Source organism: Rhodamnia argentea, chromosome 7, assembly GCF_020921035.1.
Source record: "Rhodamnia argentea isolate NSW1041297 chromosome 7, ASM2092103v1, whole genome shotgun sequence".
NCBI lineage: Eukaryota > Viridiplantae > Streptophyta > Magnoliopsida > Myrtales > Myrtaceae > Rhodamnia > Rhodamnia argentea.
The window spans coordinates 10,920,584-10,940,479 of record NC_063156.1 but is presented as its reverse complement, the minus strand read 5'-3'; the positions used below and the strand labels follow the sequence as shown (position 1 = coordinate 10,940,479).

Below are 19,896 nucleotides of genomic sequence, written 5' to 3'. Positions count from 1 at the left end.
GTGCTCTGCAACGGCAATAATTCACTTTTATTTCCAGCTAGTCTCTCCATCTTCCCTGGCCATTCCTCTCTCTCTCTATCTATCTTCTCCTTCATTTGCCAGCTCTGTCTCTCTTCTCTCTCTCTCATCATCGTTGTGATCATCATACGGGGAGATCCGTCAGGTACGTCCAGCTTCTGCGATCAATCCGCTCGCCTTCTTTGCGTTCTGATCAGCTCGAGGATTTCGGAGTGTGTGCCGTCGACGGAATAGATCTTCGCCGGTGGGTTGATCCGTTGTTTTCCCTTCGTGATCCCGGAGCTTGGCGATTTGTGTTAGTGTTGCGTGGTTGCCGATTGCGCTCTCTCGCTCTCGCTCTCGCTCGCTTTGAGTGTGTTCGGATTTTGTCTTGGTTGGTCGAGGTGGCGATCTAATCCTCGTGCGTGTCGTGTGCATGTGTCACCGGCGGATGTTGCCATGTCCTCGGATGGATTGCGTGAACTAAGATCGCGAAACGATTTGGTTTCGTGTTCGTGGATTGGAGTGACGTCTTCTTTTCATTGCCCGATCGGACTGATTGATCGGGATCATTAATTGCGGTACTAGTGTTAGCTTCCTGCTTGGAGTTTCAGCTTGAATAAGAACTTCTATCCGCTCGGGTCACAGCTGTAGTCATTCGCTGGTATCAGTGAATGTATCTGGAATTTTCTCTATTTCATTGGGTTAGTTTTGATGGCGATGTGCTGAAGAGCTTGGCTTCTTTTGCCAGCCATGCTTTTGACACTAGTGGACAAGTAACTGCTAATTGAGTTTTATATATTAGGATGAGTGATTCTGATACATTTTCAAACTGTATTGGGAGGGAATGTGTGTGGTGAACTGGGTGCAGTTGTGAGGCAAGAAACTCCGTGACTTTCATGGAAAAAGAATGGTTGGGCCAAAAGTTTGAAATGCTACATATTTAAATTGATTATATGTGTTTGGCAGCACAAATTTAGCCATAGTAAAGATTGCCAGTCTGGAGAAACAATGGCCGCTGAGATGAAATATCGAACCACATGCTCTCGAGAAGATATTCTGTAGTTGGATAATTCTTAGGTGATAACATTAGTAACAAGATTATACTCTTCTGATGGTCAAATGTTTATAAATTGAAGCTTACGTCGGCGAACATGATTCTGAAAGCAGGAAATTATCTGGCTGTTGAATGAAAAATTGTGGAACTCTTAACGTGCTCAGTCTCTCCATATTTGGACGAATACCTGCATAACATTCCTAAGAGAAAGCCGTAATAGGAACTAGAATAAAAATGTTCATGTTAAAGTCCCTGTTTTGAGAAGACTGATGCCATCAAGATGAAAAGCAAGGTCAATTAGATTCTGAAGATAGATATACATAAGTATGTCATTATTTTTTAGGACATCCTGTGACATGTAAGTTAACTTTGGTGAAAGAGTTAGTTTAAGAAATTTGGGGAGCAAAAGTCAAAAGAAGAAAATCTCCATAAAGTAGAGAAAAAGAGAGGCAGTAGCTTTGGAGAATCCAATTAGACATAGGCATTAATCTGTCAGAAGGTAACCGCCAAAATACATGTCTAGAGGGAGCGAAGCAATTGTTGGTTGTGACTTAAATTTGTTTCCTACACTGGCTACTGGGTTTAGTTGTTGTTAGGACTATTGCATGTTTATGCCCTTTCTCACCGTGGGGGTTTGTATTTGGGTGTACTGGTTTGGAGTTTGGAAATGCTCTATGTTCTTGCGTACTCATATAGGTTATAACGGATTTCTCTTCTCCTTTTTTAGTGCATCTTTACTCTTCTATGATGGTGTTCATTTTTCATAGCTTTTGATCGGAGCGTTAGTTAACATTTGAAATGGGAACTACTAAAGCTCGCATTAAAATCGATCTTAGAAGGCAGTCATTGAAGTTGAAAGCAACAAACATGCTAAAATTACCAAAGAGGTTTGAGAAAGGCAGCAGGTGAAGAAGTACCACATGAGTCATTCACTCCAAGGCCGATAAAACATACTCTTCGTTGCATCCTATTGAAGCACTTGCATCGGTAGCATAGATCATTTATCATCGAGCCTTTGCTTGAGATACATTGTCAACATGTTTAACTGTTCTTCAATATGATATTGGAGCTTCAAGTCGTGGTTCAATCCTTGACACTCCTATTGTTGCCATTTTGGCTATTATTCATATTTTCCTTCTGATTTTTGTTTGATTTAGTTAAGTCCACATCCTATGTTTTACATGTAAGGTCCAATTCATGCTCGAGGGGGTTACAGTTGTTCAGCATCTATCAAACGCTTTGCAGGAGCCTCTCTTTTTGCTTTTTTTTTTTTTTTTTTTGTGGGGGGGGGGTAGGTCAGCAGTTCAAATTGAGATATTGATTTATAGGAGGTTTGCTCCGATATGGATATTTCAATGACATTGACATACGTATTCCTACAAATGTATAATTTGGTATGTTAAACATTTTATATACATGTGTACATGTATATAAACTTTTGAAGTGAAAAAATGCGACAAAAAAGTTGTGATTATGCTTTAGCTTATCTACTTGATAAGGTTAGTGGGTGATGTAGTTATTTGATGTAGGTGGGGTGGGTAACTCATATTCTTTCACAGGCTTGACTGGCTAGAATTTGTGAAGCTCTGAAATGGTTTAACAACACCTAGGATCCATTAAGTTTGACCGTTTTTGCAGTTTTGTCCTTGATCTTTAAAGTCTCAGGTTTTTATTCCTTGAATGTCCTTTTGAGCAGTTTTGGTCCCTGACCATCATTTGCATAGAATCTACATCAGACTTGTTAAACGTGATCTAGTTGACTCACACATAATTACATATTCAACAAAGAGAATCCATAAACGACCAAGAAGAGCCTTGGAAGTTTAAGCGTGTGATAGAATCACGACCCAACATCAAAGCAAATGACAGTCGGATATCTCAATGTTTACTGTTTCCCTTTAGATTGCATTTTTTAGCAGATTCTGTACAAGATCATTTTCTGCTTCTGCAGTGGATTCTTGCTGAATTATTAGACGCCAGAATTTGGCGCTTGAAGGATATCTACCATCCAGAAGAAAGTAAGAACATAAATTTCAGGTGATGTCTAGCACTGCAAAGGTTTTGGATCCGGCGTTTCAGGGTGCTGGTCAGAGGATGTATCCTGGATATAAGAAATAACTTGCTTTTAATTTAGTGCATTACCATTGCTTAATTTCTTAATTATCTATTATTCCCTAGTTCGTGGATGTTTGTGAATGTATACCTAGAGGAAAGAGTATATATCTGTATTATATAAAGTATTAGTCTCCATGCCGCTACTTTTAATCTTAAGCATGTTTGAGCTTAACAGCTCGTAGTGGGACCGAAATTTGGCGTATTGAGAATTTTCAGCCAGTTCCACTGCCTAAGTCCGAACATGGGAAATTCTACATGGGCGATTCCTACATTGTATTACAGGTGAAAATAGTTCTTGTTCCTCTACATAAAAGTAAACCTGCAAGGCAAGTACTTATGTTGATATATGTAATAAAAATATTGCAGACTATCATCAATTTTTCTTTATTTTGCAGTAGGCAAGTATTTGGTAGTGATAAATCATCCCTTTAGATTTGTGGTTCTAGTTTATAGCCTCTTTGGTGTTACTTATGCTTTCAGATCACCATTACATTTACTGGCAATTTCATTTTATAGTACGATGAGATGCTGTTTGTACTTTTGGTTTGTCATCCACCATGAATTTGAGTAATACTAAATTAACTTCATTCACAATTTTCGAGCTATTACTGGACTTAATTTGGATGTCTGATGCATTGTCCTTTTTCTTGAATGGAACAGTACTGACAGGATCTACTATTACGATCCTTGTATAATCAAATGCTGTATTGACTTGTACGCAACTGTTTCTAAAACCGGGATTTTAGTAGAAGGTGGCATCCCCTCTTAGTTTTGAGTAGGTGGAACCATTCTGTTTTCGTTCTTCTCCACATTCTTATCGGCAGTAATTTGCCTATGATTTTATCAACTGATATTTCAATATAGAAAGGTCTCCTTATTTCTTCACTGCGGATTCTCGCTTCATTTTCTTGAAAAGATATTAGATCACTGTGGGACACTTTCAAATGAGTAATGCTTACTATTCCATTATTCACACAAAGCCTTCGATGACTTATCTTTGGTATTTCATTTTTTAGGTATAAAAAGGATATTCAGTGTCGATATGCCTAGGGTATACTATTGTAAAAAATTAGTCGACTCTTAAATTATGATGGTCAATTTATAGTCAAATTAATATCAATGGAGTTTATGATTATTCATTAAGAGTTAACTGCTAAATAAACTGAATAAAACATGTACATAGATGGTTTCAAAGAGCAACGTATAAAGATAAAAAATAGAACTCTTTTGTTGATATAAAGTGTATGAAATATAAGGCTATCTGTCCTCTATAAGTTTATGTTTATTTATGTTTATCTACGCTGATTAATATTCAATTAAACTTCTGTAGACGACGCCTGGCAAGGGAGGTGCTTATTTGTATGACATACACTTTTGGATTGGAAAAGACACAAGTCAGGTATTCTTTGATGGATATGTTCTATCTTTGAGATATTGAAGTTGCCTTACCCATGACTTGGGTCATGGCATGGTCACACCCCAACATATGCCTTTTTTCATAGGATGAAGCTGGAACAGCAGCAATTAAGACTGTTGAACTTGATGCGGCCCTTGGAGGACGTGCCGTGCAGCACAGGGAACTTCAAGGCCATGAATCTGACAAATTCTTATCCTACTTCAAACCATGTATAATACCGTTGGAAGGCGGTGTAGCTTCTGGATTCAAAAAACCAGAGGAAGAGGAGTTTGAGACGCGTCTATATGTCTGTCGTGGAAAAAGAGTTGTTAGGTTGAAGCAGGTACTGGAGAATTTTGCATTGACTGTTATTGTTTGGCATGTCAGTCTTCTGCTAGTCATGTAAGACAATTTTTTCTTTTGAACTCTTGCAGGTCCCTTTTGCTCGGTCTTCACTGAATCATGATGATGTGTTTATCCTAGACACTCAGGAGAAAATCTATCAGTTCAATGGCGCAAATTCAAATATCCAGGAAAGGGCCAAGGCTTTGGAGGTCATTCAGTTTTTGAAAGAGCAGTATCATGAGGGAAAGTGTGATGTTGCAATTGTTGGTAGGCTCTTCCCTCATGCTTTAATGTTTTGCATAAAGACTTAGTATCATTTACTCTTTTAAAATCATTTATACTGCTAGCTCTGCTTATTCATGCATACATGGCTGTTCATGCCAGATGATGGGAAGTTAGATACTGAATCAGACTCGGGTGAGTTCTGGGTCCTCCTTGGTGGTTTTGCTCCCATTGGCAAGAAAGTTTCAAGTGAGGATGATGCAATTCCAGAAGCAACTCCTGCCAAGCTCTATAGGTACCATTACTCTATAGGAGGTTGGGTTTCTACTATTTTAAACTAATGGAGGAGTAACAGTGCTTCTGGTCTGCAGTGTGCATGTTGTGCATATTGAAATTTGGTAGCTTCTGTCATGTTCTGATCAAATAACAACTTTGGCCTGGAAAGAATAGCTTTCTTTTTGAATGAAGAGAAATTAGCACACATGACACTTCAAGATTGGAAAAGAGGGCAAAGAGAATTGCGTGCTAACTCCTAGGCGACTTCTTAGAAGGAATCGTACATATGATTCTACAAAAAATTTGTCAGCAGCTTGAGACATGCTTATTTTTTATTGGGCCTTGAAGTATTTTTACACGTTTTCTCATAATATGGACAATTAATATATATGAAAGAGGAATATGTGTACATGGAGAACTACCTGAATGCTCCGAAAGATAAGTCAAAGTTTGAAAAAATGGATTAGACTTGTATATGACTTTCCCATATCATTTGAAGTTGCTATTGTCATGGCAATAAATAGTATAGAAACTATGTTGAGTTGTTGGAATGCATGTAGCGACTGCAACCACAGAGAATTGCTTTGGCAAGCATTTCTACCTGACTCTTAATTTTCCTATTTTCCCTATAATTCCTGGAACAGCCGCTAGTAGTTATTTGCTTATGCCTGTCCTTATCGCCTTCACACTTGCCATTTCTTGTGAATTATAATACTTCTGAGGCTTATACAATCTTAACTTTATTGGTAAATTTCTTTCCTTTATTAAGCTATAGGATAAATATAGGCGACGGACACTGCTATTTTGGGTACCATCACTGTTCAAGAAGACGGGCCTTTATGTGTTCTAGGTGCTTATTCAAGTTGCTTCTCTTTGTAGCATTGTTGATGGTGAGCTGAAGCTTGTGGAAGGTGAATTATCCAAGGGTATGTTAGAAAACAACACCTGTTACTTGCTGGATTGTGGCGCTGAGGTCTTTGTTTGGGTTGGCCGAGTTACACAAGTGGATGAAAGAAAAGCGGCCATCCAAGCAGCTGAGGTAGAGTGTAGAGGTTCATCTTTCTATGTCATAACTGAATGAACTATATCTAAAATCTAACTTGTCTGCAGGACTTTATCAGTAGCCAGAACAGACCAAAATCAACACGAATAACCAGAGTTATCCAGGGTTACGAGACTCACGCATTTAAAACCAAATTTGACACATGGCCATCTGGTTCTGCAACTCCTGCTTGTGAGGAAGGGAGAGGAAAAGTAGCAGGTGACGTTTCACATTCTCATTTGTATTCTGAGTAGGTGGAGTTTTTCACTTAGCATTATCACTATTGATCATTGGTTTGTACTTTTTGCCAGCTTTACTAAAGCAACAAGGAATGGGTGTAAAGGGAGTGGCAAAAGGTCCTTCTGTGAGCGAAGAAGTCCCACCTTTACTGGAAGGAGGTGGAAAATTGGAGGTCTAGCTTTTATTTCCATGTCGTATGTCCTCTTTTAAGGATAACTGCGCCTCTATTTCTCTGAGTACTAATTGAATTGGATTTTAGGTGTGGCGCATTAATGGCAGTGCCAAGATTCCGTTGTCCAAAGAGGATATTGGTAAGTTTTATAGTGGAGATTGCTACATCATTCTTTACACCTACCACTCTGGTGAAAGGAAAGAAGATTATTTCCTGACCTGCTGGATTGGAAAGGATAGTGCTGAGGTAAATCATCTCTCAAGTGCGCAGGATGCGTTTGAATGAGTGCGGAATGACTTTGTTGCATATTTCCTAGTTTGAATTCAGGTTAAAGCTAGATATTGTATAGCATAGGAATATGGTTGAATTGGTTATTTAAAAGGGCTCACATCTTTGAAATAATTTTACCAATTCTTAGGAGAGACATTGACTATTGCCACATATGCCTTCTTTATTATAGAGCATTTCCTCGTGGCCCAAAAATGTATCTAAGGATCTTGCCCTTAGTTTCTTATAGAAATAATGTTAAAGGAAGAGAAAGGAGAAAATGAGGAAGTGGATGGCCGAAAGAGTTCAAAATCCTTAGTTTCTCTTCCAGACTATAGTAGATAAACATCTGTTTATTGTTAGCCAATGTGCGGGAAAGTGGACTGCCCTGGCTGATTCAACAGGTTGGACCCGGAATCAGTCTGTTGTCTGGTTTGGTCAGCCCTCTGAAACTGGACTTGTCTAAAACTGGATTGGATTGGTGTTGATCACGGTTGAACAACATAAAACATTGGACTGCTCCCATCGCGCCGAGAAAATGCATGAGGAGACATGTGCATTGTGTTTTGAATCTGGCTCTTTCAGGCACTAGCATGCATGCAACACCATTCCACCACAGTGCTTCATTTGTCATTATTGACCAAACTATATATCTTAAAAGTGCTAGAAGCTTTGGCTCTATACAAAGCAATGAGACACCAGCCAAGTAATCCACGCTAGACTTCACATGCATGTAAATAGAGTTTAATCACTACTGCCATTATGTAGATGCAATATTCGTTGAAAAATAAGTTACAAGCCTGGCGAGATTGCGATCTGAACATGGAATTCTCGATTACAACAAAATGATAAACACTGAGCCAAAATTTTCAATATACAAGGTAATATCAGTAACCATACTTAACATAATCTGAGCAGGGGTCCCATCGATTAAACTGGTTGAACCAAGAACCTGTCAGTTAGCTGGTTAATTAACTGGTTAGGTCAATAAAGTACTGTGATTACCAGATTAAAATAGAAGAGAAGACTTGCAACTTGAATATAATCTTCTTTTCAGGAAGAACAAAAGATGGCTGCTCGGTTGGCTAACACAATTTTCAACTCGTTAAAGGGGAGACCTGTTCAGGTATGGTTTTCTGGGTCTTCTCCAGTTGGGCAATGGAGATGAGACATATCACATGTTTTTTTTATCGATTTTCCTTATAGGGTCGTATTTTTCAAGGGAAAGAGCCAGCGCAATTCATTGCACTTTTTCAGCCTATGGTCATCCTCAAGGTATCTTCTTTGCTTCTTCAAGATGATGTAATGGTTCAAAATGCAGCACGATTGGAACATGTGGTTTGGATTCTGAGGCTCATTTGCTATCTGAAATGTCCCCTAGGGAGGTTTAAGCTCAGGTTACAAGAAGTTAATAGAGGAAAAAGGTTTAACGGATGATACTTACACGCAAGAATCTGTGGCACTTATACGTATATCGGGGACGTCCATTCACAACAATAAGGCAGTCCAAGTAGATGCGGTATGTGCTATTGAGTTTCATCTTGTTTTGCTGGCTACTAATATATAAGTGGCTTGCTAACTTGTGGCTTGCTAACTTTTGCCGCTGGATGGATATCTGATGTTTGGTCTGTTTTTGAACATGTGCCTTTAACTTTTGTGGTACTAACATGCCTGAATCAATTGGAAAAATATGGAGGAACTGTTCATGGGTAGACAATAGTGTTTGTTGTACCTCTTCTGTTCTGAAGTTGCCATTTAGATTTTCACAATACCTCTCTCCTCGTTTTGATAGGTTCCACAACTTATTTGAGCTGCGATTGGTGATGGTTTGATCAGTATGAAACTTAAACATATGTTTGTTTTTGGTTTAGGTCAAGATTTTCAGAAGTGAATTGTGTATTAGCAAATGAGAGGATCTCATACCTGTAATGCTTCTTAATTGTGAATAACAGAGATCATCTCCATAGTTTTGCATGAAGAATGTTGCCGAAGCATTCATTGTTGAATCTTCACCATAAAACAGTTAAATTTATAGTCAGCCATTTGAGCAATGAAGTGTGTTGTCATTTGTGTATTTTGATGATAGGGGAGGGTTGAAAACTTTAACATTCTTAAGGAAAACTGTAAGCATAGAACATGATACTCTTAGGAATAATTCATTTAAACGTTTCTGATCCTTAAAATAGAACAAGATCGAGTTTCAGGTTTTGACATAGCTTGTTGAGAGAAAATTCAGATAGGAATGAAAAGTTTATTTAGAGTATATTGAATTTGGAAAGCCAAAATGCAAAGCAATGCCCATATTGAAGATTTAATGAGCCAAAACAATTAAAAGGGATTATTGTCCCACCCATGTTAGAGATTTAATGAGCCATTGTCCCCCAAAATGCTAGTGAGCTTGTGTTTGCTATCTTATCATTTGGACTTCGTCTTTTTGCAATTGGGTATGTGACCTAGTTCGATCACAGTAATAAAAGTGAGAACAACATAAGATATGATTTTATCTTATCATTTGGACTTCGTCTTTTTGCAATTGGGTATTTGACATAGTTCAATCACAGTAATTGCTTCTAAAAGTGAGAACAACGTAAGATATGATTGTATCTATGGTTTATTCAATGTCCCATTTGCGCCTCCAAGTTTGGGGTGTCAACATTTGCCCCGTGTCGTCTTGTTCTTGTTTTTGTAGAAAATCTGACTGTCATTCTACTTCCCCCAATTTTTGCTTATTGATTCGTCGTATAGGTGCTTCTGTTGTCTTATTAACCACTAAGTTCTATTGCTGATGAGGGTTGTGGACGTAATTGTCACAGAAAAGAAGTAGATTTTGAACATAAATGATTTTAAATCGATTATTAATTTATTATGCATACGGAAGAAGTCTGTGTTTGCTATTGACATTGGGCAGCACATATAGTTTGTCACTGAAATTCTCTGGGAATAATATTGGTAAAAAATGAGGATAGTTTACTCTTGAGAATATTTCGGAAATTGCTGCGGGCGACCTTTATATGGAATGGATGGTCCATATTGTGGATCTCTGGCAATCTAGAACGCCAAATCAGGTGCTCCGAGTGATCGACAAAAATCAAGTCAGAATGGAAGAAATTTGACACCCCATTAAATGCATTATGTTTGATGAAGCCTATTGACTTACCAAATATCAATTGCTTAAAACCATTTTGCTAAATATGAAAATATGTGCAAATTTTTTCAATCTATTAAACCTGTCAAATGGCTGAAGCATGTGCAAAATGCAATTATCTTGGTCTTTCATTTGAAAATTCATTATGTTTGATCAAGCCTATTGACTTACCAAATATCAATTGCTTAAAACCATTTTGGTAAATATGAAAATATGTGGAAGTTTTTTCAATCTATTAAACCTGTCAACTGGTTGAAGCATGTGCAAAATGCAATTATCTTGGTCTTTCAGTTGAAAATGCAGTGTTCATCTAATGTAGCAACTAATTTCATGTAAAGAAAATAAAAAGATGGAATTATGCACGTGATCAACAACAGAGTTCTGTTTATAAGCAAAGACGATGTCATTGTTATTTCCTATGATGACAAGAGTACATCCTTAATAATCTGTAGCCACATTGAAGATGATGCAAAAGCAGCACCTATACTCAATAATCCTCCTTCGGCTTACATGGCCGGATGAGAGAAGAGTCCCATTTAAAAAAGATATCATTTTGAGACTCCCTCCTTAGAAAGGAACCAACCCTCTGTTCTTTTTTGAGTAAATTGGTTGGTAAGTCCTAATCTCCCGGACTGCAAAATTCTGTCTCAGTTAAGAGTAGGTTGCAAAATCTCTAGGGAATTATATGGGATACACCAAACTTCTGTCTCAGTTGAGAGTAGGCTGCCAAAATCTCTAGGGAATTATATGGGATACACCAAGAGCAGATTATGAACAAATGATGAGTAGCCCAGTTTACTCTATTGTGGGGAGCAAAGGAATTGTTATCTTAGAAAATGGCTTTTGCATACTTCGCTAGAGCCAGTGGTCCAGGCAAAGGCCTTTCGTTTAGGTGCAGTCAAACTAGCAAGAACAGAAGATTACCAGTCAACAGGAGGCCACTGCTAGTTTCCCAGTATACCAAAATAGGAGGCTGATAAACAAAGAGTGTAGTTACGTGATATAGTTCTTGTGTTGTCTGACTGTTACTGAATCTTGTTCATTCCTGTCTACATAATTTCCAGTTAGCTTAAAGGTAAAGTAAATCTGCAATTGCTTTAGTTTTGCCTCTTTTCTAACCCTGTTACGTCTTATTCATCCTCAGATCTTCTGTATATATGCCAATAGATTTTAACTAATGGTAATCCAGTGATAATTTGTTACTAAATAATGCCTTCGCCAGTCATTGCTTAAATCTGCCAATACGTGTTAACTCTTTATTGTTCAGGTGGCAACTTCTTTGAATTCTGCGGAGTGTTTCCTTCTGCAATCTGGAGCTTCTGTTTTCACCTGGCATGGAAACCAGAGCACCTTTGAGCAGCAACAGCAGGCTGCCAAAGTTGCCGAGTTTTTGAAGGTGTGATGTGGCCTGTTTGAAATTACACCAAGATCAAATTTATCCATGATGACAGCATAATTATGATTTCTAGCTTCTCATAGTTATCTGTGATAGCTAAACTAAGCTTGGGTCTTTAAAGTTCAGAAGTAATTCTTCCTTATTAACAACTGTAATTAGATGTACCTTGGTGGTTAGTCGAGTCCAAATATGTATATTGATGATTTTAGTATGTTTTCCTGTGAAGAGCACCATCATTTAGTCAGAGGATCAATATGTGCATGTCATTGTCATTACAACACTAAGACCACGATAACGAGTATTGAAAGGAAAAAGCTGGATACAATAAACTCACATTCTGTTTGGTTAAATATGCAAAATTTTCGTCATTGTCACTGATTGAACTGCACATTGCAGATTTTACTTGGTCCATGGTATATGATAAGCTAATAGAGGCAAGTTAGTCCCAGTGCTAGTTGTCTTCTGTGCACGTTTTAGGTACATGCAGAAGTTCACCAAGAATGGTATTTGTGATTACTTAAATGCAGGCTGCTCTCCATGACAGCTGTTTGTTCAGTTGATGCAGCATTGTCACTGCTTCTAGCGCAGTACTGCTTGTTGAATATGTTCTCTGGGCATAACATCATATATATTCTGAGTGTAGTTTACTTACAAGTGCCTATGCATTATCCTTCCAGTAAATGTGGAAGCTTGGAACCTAATTTACTTAAAGTGCATCCTGTTGTCTTTGCTACTTAATATTGTGAGCTGCTTGGACTATACTTGAAATTGGTTAGTACTGGGACAAATCGTGCTGTGCCTTGTCATTGCAGCCTGGAGTAGCTTTAAAACATGCTAAAGAAGGAACTGAAAGCTCAAGTTTCTGGTTTGCACTGGGAGGAAAACAAAGTTACACCGGCAAAAAAGTTTCTTCTGAAACTGCCAGGGATCCACACTTGTTTACATTTTCATTCAATAAAGGTTAAACTTCATATTATTATTATTTTTTTTTATATCGGTTAAACTTCATATTTAGTTCTGCAGAAGCTAAAAATTTTCTTGTATTTTGCTCTCTTATCGAGATATGATGGCTTCTGGAGTGGAGATGCTTTGTGAATCTTCTATGTTTTTCTTGTGGCCATGAGTTTTGACGTTATTTCTTTTTTCTTTTTACCATGTGGGTGATGCAGGAAAGTTTGAGGTATGTTGCATCCATGAATACGGGCATTTCTTGACATGTTTTAACATTAGTATGCTATATCTAACAACAAGTACTCGTTGTAGGTCGAGGAGGTATATAACTTCTCACAAGATGATCTTTTGACTGAGGATATCTTAGTACTTGATACACAAGCAGAGGTGTTTGTTTGGGTTGGTCAGTCTGTAGACTCCAAAGAAAAGCAAAATGCTTTTGAAATTGGTCAGGTATGGCTTAAATTTGTATTTTTATGTTGGTTCCTTTGTCAAATGACTATATTATTCACTGGAAAAAGTGTTGGCAGAATTACATAGAAATGGCGGCATCTCTTGAAAATCTGGCCCCTACTGTTCCACTTTACAGAGTCACTGAAGGAAATGAACCATGCTTCTTCACCACTTATTTCTCATGGGATCCTGCAAAAGCCAATGTACGTCCTGGGGTGACAGGCACTGCCTTTTCTGCCTTGGTGTAAATTCCTATTTCTGTTATAAACTGAATAAATCTTTTGCATGGCTAGTTATCCTAAGTGAAATATACCTCTATCTATCACTTCAAAGACATGCAGAAATCTTTTTAGGACACTATCTGTTGAACAGGTTTGTGTGAAGAAGTAATGTTGCATCCTGGCTTGATCCATGAAATTTTTGTGATGGCGGATGTCTGTAGTGATCAAGTTTAGTCAAATGCACTAGTAAGATTATGGAGTGAAAAAGTCGATCTCTCATAACGTAGTGTGTGTATTTTGTTATCTGCCACCTTCCTATCTTCTTCATTAATGCTTATCTTGGATTGCAAGGCCACTTAAACTTCCTGCAGCCTTTTTATGGATTGTCCATAGATGTTGTCACTCTGCTTCTGTGTGACAGGATTGTGCTCCAATTTTGTCAATCAATGTCTTTGGAAGCTTTAAGTAGGTCCTCTGTTTAGGGCATTGGACATGCATATGATACCATTCTCACCATTTATTTATTCATTTTGTTGAATATCTTTGACATTCATTTTATTGGATACTCAGAAAAGCTTAATGAAGTTATGCTACAAAGCAATAAGTCAGTATCCTTTATCATTGCTTACCATAGCTCTTCATTCAACCAGGTCCAGGGAAATTCGTTCCAGAAGAAGGTGTTATTATTGTTTGGTGTAGGTCATGCTGTGGAGGTAAGTGCTTTGTCTGGTTGATAATGCTGCAGCTTAACCTGTTGTTTTAGGTATATGTGACTGACAAGTTGTCGTCGTCTTCTTATATGGGAAACTGTAAAGATTGCTCGTGTTCCTTTTGTTTCCCATTTTGTGTTGATTACGTATAATCTGCCATGCTTTGCATTAAAGTACGTCCCACTTATGCCAGAAGTCTTACTTATTTTGTCTCCTTCAACCTAGCAAGTTTTTAGTTGGACTTTCTAATCGTTCTATGTCTCAGTGAACTGGTCCCATGGTAGAATTTCTATTGGGAATAGATGTTCTTCACATGGATGGCTTGATTGGGTTGCCTTGTGTAGACCAATTGGGAAATAACTCGAGGATAAATTGTTTTTCCTTCTTTGGAAATCGGTCTTATGGCAACTGATCTCTTTCTTCTTTCGTTTTCTTTCTCAAGAGCAGCTGTACTATTTGCTGGCCAAATTTCAGAAATTGTTTTGAGAGGCATCTTGTGTTTCTTTATCTTTGTTATATATTCGCGATCTATTGGCACTAATTTTCTTTAAGAATTTTATTTAGACCAATGAGGTTAGTGAGGTATTTCGGCTTGCCGTCATCATCATCACCATGATGGTGGTGGTGGTGGTGATAATCGTGATGATGATGTGCTTAGGCATCCTGTTCTTGTGGAACTCTTTCCTTGGCCCATCATCTTTCTCCAATGATGTATTGAATAAATAGAAAGGAAAACTACATTTGTGACTAATGCTTTTGATTTTTGACATAATTTTGGCAAAAATGGTAATTATTACTTGATTGAATTAAGACCTTTCCGAGCTTATGATTTATTTTTTCCCTGTGGTGTTGCTGCTTGGCAATCTATTCTGTTTCAGAACCAGGATAGGTCCAATGGCAATCAAGGAGGGCCAACACAGAGGGCTTCAGCTTTGGCTGCATTATCTTCTGCATTTAATCCATCATCTGGGAAGTCATCCTATTCAGTAAGAGTCTTTTCACCCACACTGGTTTTATCTATTTCATCTTATTTTTCAGGTTTGTCATGTCATTGTGATCACTTCATATTAGTAAAGTGGCAACTGGTATTAATGCAGAACAGAAAAGCAGAGCTGTAGGCACTTTTATACTCCGAAATTGTGCAAGGTTTTCTGTCTGCATAAGTAGTATGCCCCTGGTAACTCAGATGAGCTTTCCATTGGTTAACTTTAAGCATTCAATGAAATCTTTAGTTGTTGACTTGCATTAACTCATCCTCGCCTGTTTTAGAGCCATGAACACCCTGCTTAAGATATATACTTTCAAATTGGGAGACAGACCTACCACGGCTTGTCTTCCACAATAGTTTTGCAGAAGTTGTTTGCATTTCTAAGAATCGAGGACAGCAGTAGTAATAATCTCGGTCTTAGTGAATGTAGGGAATTCCACGTGCCACAACTAAGAGCTTGATGCAACAGGCTACATCGATCTACTAACCTTAATTTATACAGTAATGTTGGTCTTTCTGTCAGTTGACTAGGTATTAGGGAAATGATTTTCACTACTCTCAAAGAGGGAAAATAGTCTTCATACTCAGAATGGAGACCTCCATTTTTCAGTTGAGAAATTATTTCTAGAGCTACCGGTTTTGTTTATCCCACCTATTAAATAACAAGGATAGCCAGTCTAGAGAAGATTGAGAGAGAGTTGCTACAGTTGAGAAGTTGTAGAACTGATTTTGGTTCTTCTGTTTTTATTTTATGAAAGCAGGAGAAAGTTTCCATAGCAGGGCTTCGTTGGAGATGTTCCATAACCTTTTGTGTCAAAAAATTTGAACCCAACATTTTATTCCGATTCTTCAAGGTCCAACATGTTTTTTGGCAAAAGTATTTTGAAGGAATTTGTTTCTGGCTTTAGTTTTCTAAACTTTAGAAAATAAGAAATACATATATAAATAGTATGGTTGAGCTGGGTGCAGCTCTGCATACTTCTCCCTGCCATTATGGAAACCTCAGGGACTTCGCCCATCCTCTGACAAGTTCTCACAATCTCAAGCTTTGCCCTCTCAACCCTCTCGCTTTTGTTTCTCATTTTTTATTTTGTTTAGCCCGTTGCTTTTAGTGCTCAGATTGTCATTGATTCTTACATGGGCTTACCGTTTCCTTATGTTGTATGCAGAAAATAGCAAGATAAGCTTAAGAGATGGCCCAGGCCAAACAGATTGTCGTCGATTCTTATATAAGCTTACCTTTTCATTTATTGCCCTGTTCAAATTCTTGATTTCCAGTTGGTTTCTTTTATTTAATGTGAAAAAAGTTCAGGCCAAAGTTCACAAGTGCAACCAAACCCAACCAGTCTATTTTTACCTGTGATGACAAGAAGGGGAAAGTGGGGGTTGGGGGGTGGGAATATACTACATAGAATCCTTATGCTAATACCATATTAAACTATGAACAAGTATAAATGATTTCTGTAGCAAGAAATAGTAACCTCCAAGACAATAATTTATTGTGTTCCCTTAGTTCATTGTATTCCTTTTCTCTAAAAATATGAAGGTCCTAACCGTCCAATCTACCCCAAGAATGAGAAATGGATTAAAGCCGGAGCTTTTGTCTTTTGTTTCTGCAAATGCTCATCCCTGCCCGGGTCCAAAGTTATTCCTTTACTGTGGCTCCCTCAAGATATTGCAACAAAAAACTGCTAATGGTCTATCCACAAATGTCTCTAACAAAGCTTATTATTAACATTATTATCTGCACTTCTTGTATATAGGCATCCATAAACCTGACTCAATGTCATTGATAACTTCTCTAAAGTTGGAATACTTACTTGTATTATACTTATCACGTAAGAAATGTGAACTCCCAAATTAGCCTCCAATTGAAGTTGGACCTTCCTAGCCGCAGTTTTGGACGAAAGAGTTCAAAAGTAAGTTTTGACCAGTGGTTCTCTGCCCGTCATCTAGTTCCATTTTATCTTGTTTTCAATGTGCCACAAAGAGTCTTAACTGTTTATAGAAAACCAAAATTATGTCAATGGTGCTCTACCTCCCAGTCCCAGTTCTTTAGTCCCCTGCCACCCCATTAAAACAAAAGATGGACATTTCAATCGGTTGAAGATAAAAAAGGAAGTGACCACCTTCCCAATACGTTGCCATTTGACTTTCTAGAAAAAGATCGTGAAGATCATTCATAGTTGCCTCTGCACATCATTTATCACTACTGGAGGAGATGAAATTTTCAGTTTCCTTTTTGGATTTGATTGCATAAGATCCAGGACATCATTCAAAGGTGCCTATTCGCATCATTTATCACCGCTGGAGGTGATGAAATTCTCACTCTCCTTAGATTCGGCATTTGAAAGTTTATTTTGTCCCATAGTAACTGTTGTTTCTTCATCTATTTTCTATGCATGGATTCAAATTATTCAAGCTTTTTGATGTTTAATATGGTTTCATTTTCCCTAGTTTTGGGCTTAAATTAACCAAATTGTGAAATTGAATTTCAATTCACGATGCTGCTTTTAATATGTATGTTTGTCTTAGGGTGTTGACAAATCCAATGGCTCTGACAATAGTGGACCCAGGCAACGAGCTGAAGCATTAGCTGCCTTATCCTCTGCTTTTAATTCCTCTTCACCATCAAAACCCTCTGCCCAAAGGCCATTGGGAAGCGGTCAGGGATCACAAAGAGCAGCAGCCGTAGCAGCTCTTTCCTCCGTTCTAACCGCTGAGAAGTCACCAGACAACTCCCCCAGTCGGTCCAGTGGAGCTGCTCTTGAAAGTAGCCTGTCAGGTAAAACTTCCTTAACTTAGTAAGCATTTTCTCCACATTAGATCTATGTATTTAGCATGTGCTTGCTATGCTAAGTTTGATATCTCATGTAAGATTTAACTGTGTGATCATGACAGAAAACTGGAGCCTGTCTTTTCCTCCTTCCTGCTTGTTAGTTAATTTTGCCACTGTCAAACCTTGCAGTGCTTTGACAAAACTTTTTATGGTTGAAACCTGTCTTTGATTGTTGGAAAGAAATTTCAACTCACTTTGTTATGAGTGTTTAGCACTGTTGTGCCCCCATTTTCTTCGTGAACAAATGTGGACACGAAGAATGTTAAAATTAATTATCTGCGGTGGACACAAAAGGTGAAAAACCCCTTTCCGGAGCGGAAGAGCCAGTGGAAGTCTCAGAGGACAATGAGACAGAGGGATCTGCACCTGTCTCGGAAAATAATGAGGAGCAATCAGAATCCAAGCAAGAGTCGCTCCAGGATGTTGAGGCCAGTGAGAATACGGTAACAGTGTTCAGTTATGATCAAGTGAAGGCTAAATCAGACAACCCAGTGACTGGAATCGACTTTAAAAGGAGAGAGGTCAGTAAACATTGTGAGCCTCGGTCTTTTTTTAGCTGATTCATGTTTCGGATGGTTATTCATGTCGCTATTTGTTTACATGCTAGGCTTATCTGTCGGACGAGGAATTTCAGGCTGTCCTAGGGATGACAAAGGATGCATTTTACAAGTTGCCAAAATGGAAGCAGGACATGCACAAGAAGAAAGCCGATTTGTTTTAGTAAAAATTGATCCTCTGCTGCTGCTGTGTTGCATTTTTTGGAGTTCCTTGTTCACAATATTGAATGTGCTCTCTGCCAGAAAGTTGTGAGTTCATTGGTGCACTTCGATCTGGACTGCTGAGTCTGGCATTTTGCCCTTTGATGAGTTTGTAGCTGTCGGTAGACCGGTATGGGTTGTGCCGCCATTGGAAGAGTGTTGTTTTTTCAAATGCTCCTTTCTAGAAGCTGCTGCCTCCTATTGGTCGGGGATAGTAGTTTGAAATATGGTAGACAAGCTGCAATTCTTTGATTTGGTTGTGCATCCCCGATCATGATTTGTTTAATTTTTTTTTTTTTGGCCTCTTTCCATTTGATTTGTGTAAATGGGGTGTATATGTAATGCATGAATGTTATATAGTCTCAATGTAAGACATGAAGATCAGTATTGTTTGCTACCGCTGTGCTTGCTGTTATCTATCGACGTTTTGGATTTGCGTGTTCTTCTTTCTTTTGTTAGGGGCAGATAATGCTTGATCTGTTTCACTGAATCCGGTCCTTAGGTGAACTGAATCATGCATATCAGATCTCTCAGATATGAAATAGTTTGAATTTGATATATCCTTGAATCATATTCCAGAGAGCTATCACTTGTGGTCCTGCCATTCGTTTGTTGTTGATATTCAAGTATTTTTCCAGCTCCTCTCTTTTCTTGGGCGGCATTATCCCACGGCTTGCTCCTCGGAGCCAAATTGTGCCAGCGACTTGCCCTGCTGAGCATTGATTTCGGCTCGATTTGGAGCAAGGTAGGCGTGACTTCAGCGAATCGCTTTTCTCTCCTTCAAACTGTTTGCAACGGTTCACTTGCTCCACCGAAGAAAAAGAAAACGACGCCTAACCCCTCGAGCAGAAATGAATGTTCAATATGTCAATCAAAATACAACTCCATTCACGGTTTCCGCTCCCCTATAAAATGGAGAAGAAAAAAGAAGCTTCAAATGGCGTCCACACTATTATTGTCATTTATCGTGATGTCATTTCTTATCACGATAATAACCCCATCTTCATATGTTCATTTTACTACTTTGTTGTTCGTATCATTAGAATTCCTTTTGAATAAAGACTTTTAGCATATTTAGGATGAAACTGAAAACGGAAGACTTCCGCTTGAAATCGTAGCTCTTTTTTTTTTTTTAAATTGTAAAAGAAGAAATTGGTAATGATTGAAAGGGAAAGATCAAAGCTACCCCTATTGCTCCATAAATTTGATTTGCTCATACCCCATATCTCTCATAGCGATAAATATAAAAGGAATAAAAAAAAATAACTATTATTTGTATCTTCTTGAAAATTAAGTTACATGACAG

The 19,896-nt window shown here is 38.2% G+C and overlaps 1 protein-coding gene across 1 annotated transcript; it reads left to right on the top strand.

Annotated features, from left to right (window-relative positions):
• Positions 1-18,987, top strand: LOC115737794 (villin-3-like). The gene is made up of 24 exons (XM_030670148.2): positions 1-163; positions 3,006-3,150; positions 3,352-3,451; positions 4,500-4,568; positions 4,672-4,908; positions 5,000-5,177; positions 5,295-5,427; positions 6,288-6,447; positions 6,519-6,669; positions 6,762-6,862; positions 6,950-7,108; positions 8,187-8,255; positions 8,336-8,404; positions 8,511-8,648; positions 11,542-11,670; positions 12,483-12,630; positions 12,840-12,850; positions 12,934-13,074; positions 13,152-13,277; positions 13,946-14,008; positions 14,884-14,991; positions 17,529-17,778; positions 18,127-18,353; positions 18,440-18,987. The coding sequence occupies exons 2-24, from the start codon at positions 3,095-3,097 to the stop codon at positions 18,551-18,553; spliced, it is 2,937 nt and encodes a 978-aa protein (XP_030526008.1). The 5' UTR covers positions 1-163; positions 3,006-3,094; the 3' UTR covers positions 18,554-18,987.
• Positions 18,988-19,896: the final 909 nt, after the last annotated feature.

Bases quoted from the DNA above. Each gene is read 5' to 3' on its own strand.
- LOC115737794 (XM_030670148.2), top strand. From the start codon at position 3,095: ATGTCTAGCACTGCAAAGGTTTTGGATCCGGCGTTTCAGGGTGCTGGT. The intron at 13,075-13,151 runs GTATGGCTTAAA...AAGTGTTGGCAG, and splicing joins ATGCTTTTGAAATTGGTCAG to AATTACATAGAAATGGCGGC. The intron at 14,009-14,883 runs GTAAGTGCTTTG...ATTCTGTTTCAG, and splicing joins GTGTAGGTCATGCTGTGGAG to AACCAGGATAGGTCCAATGG.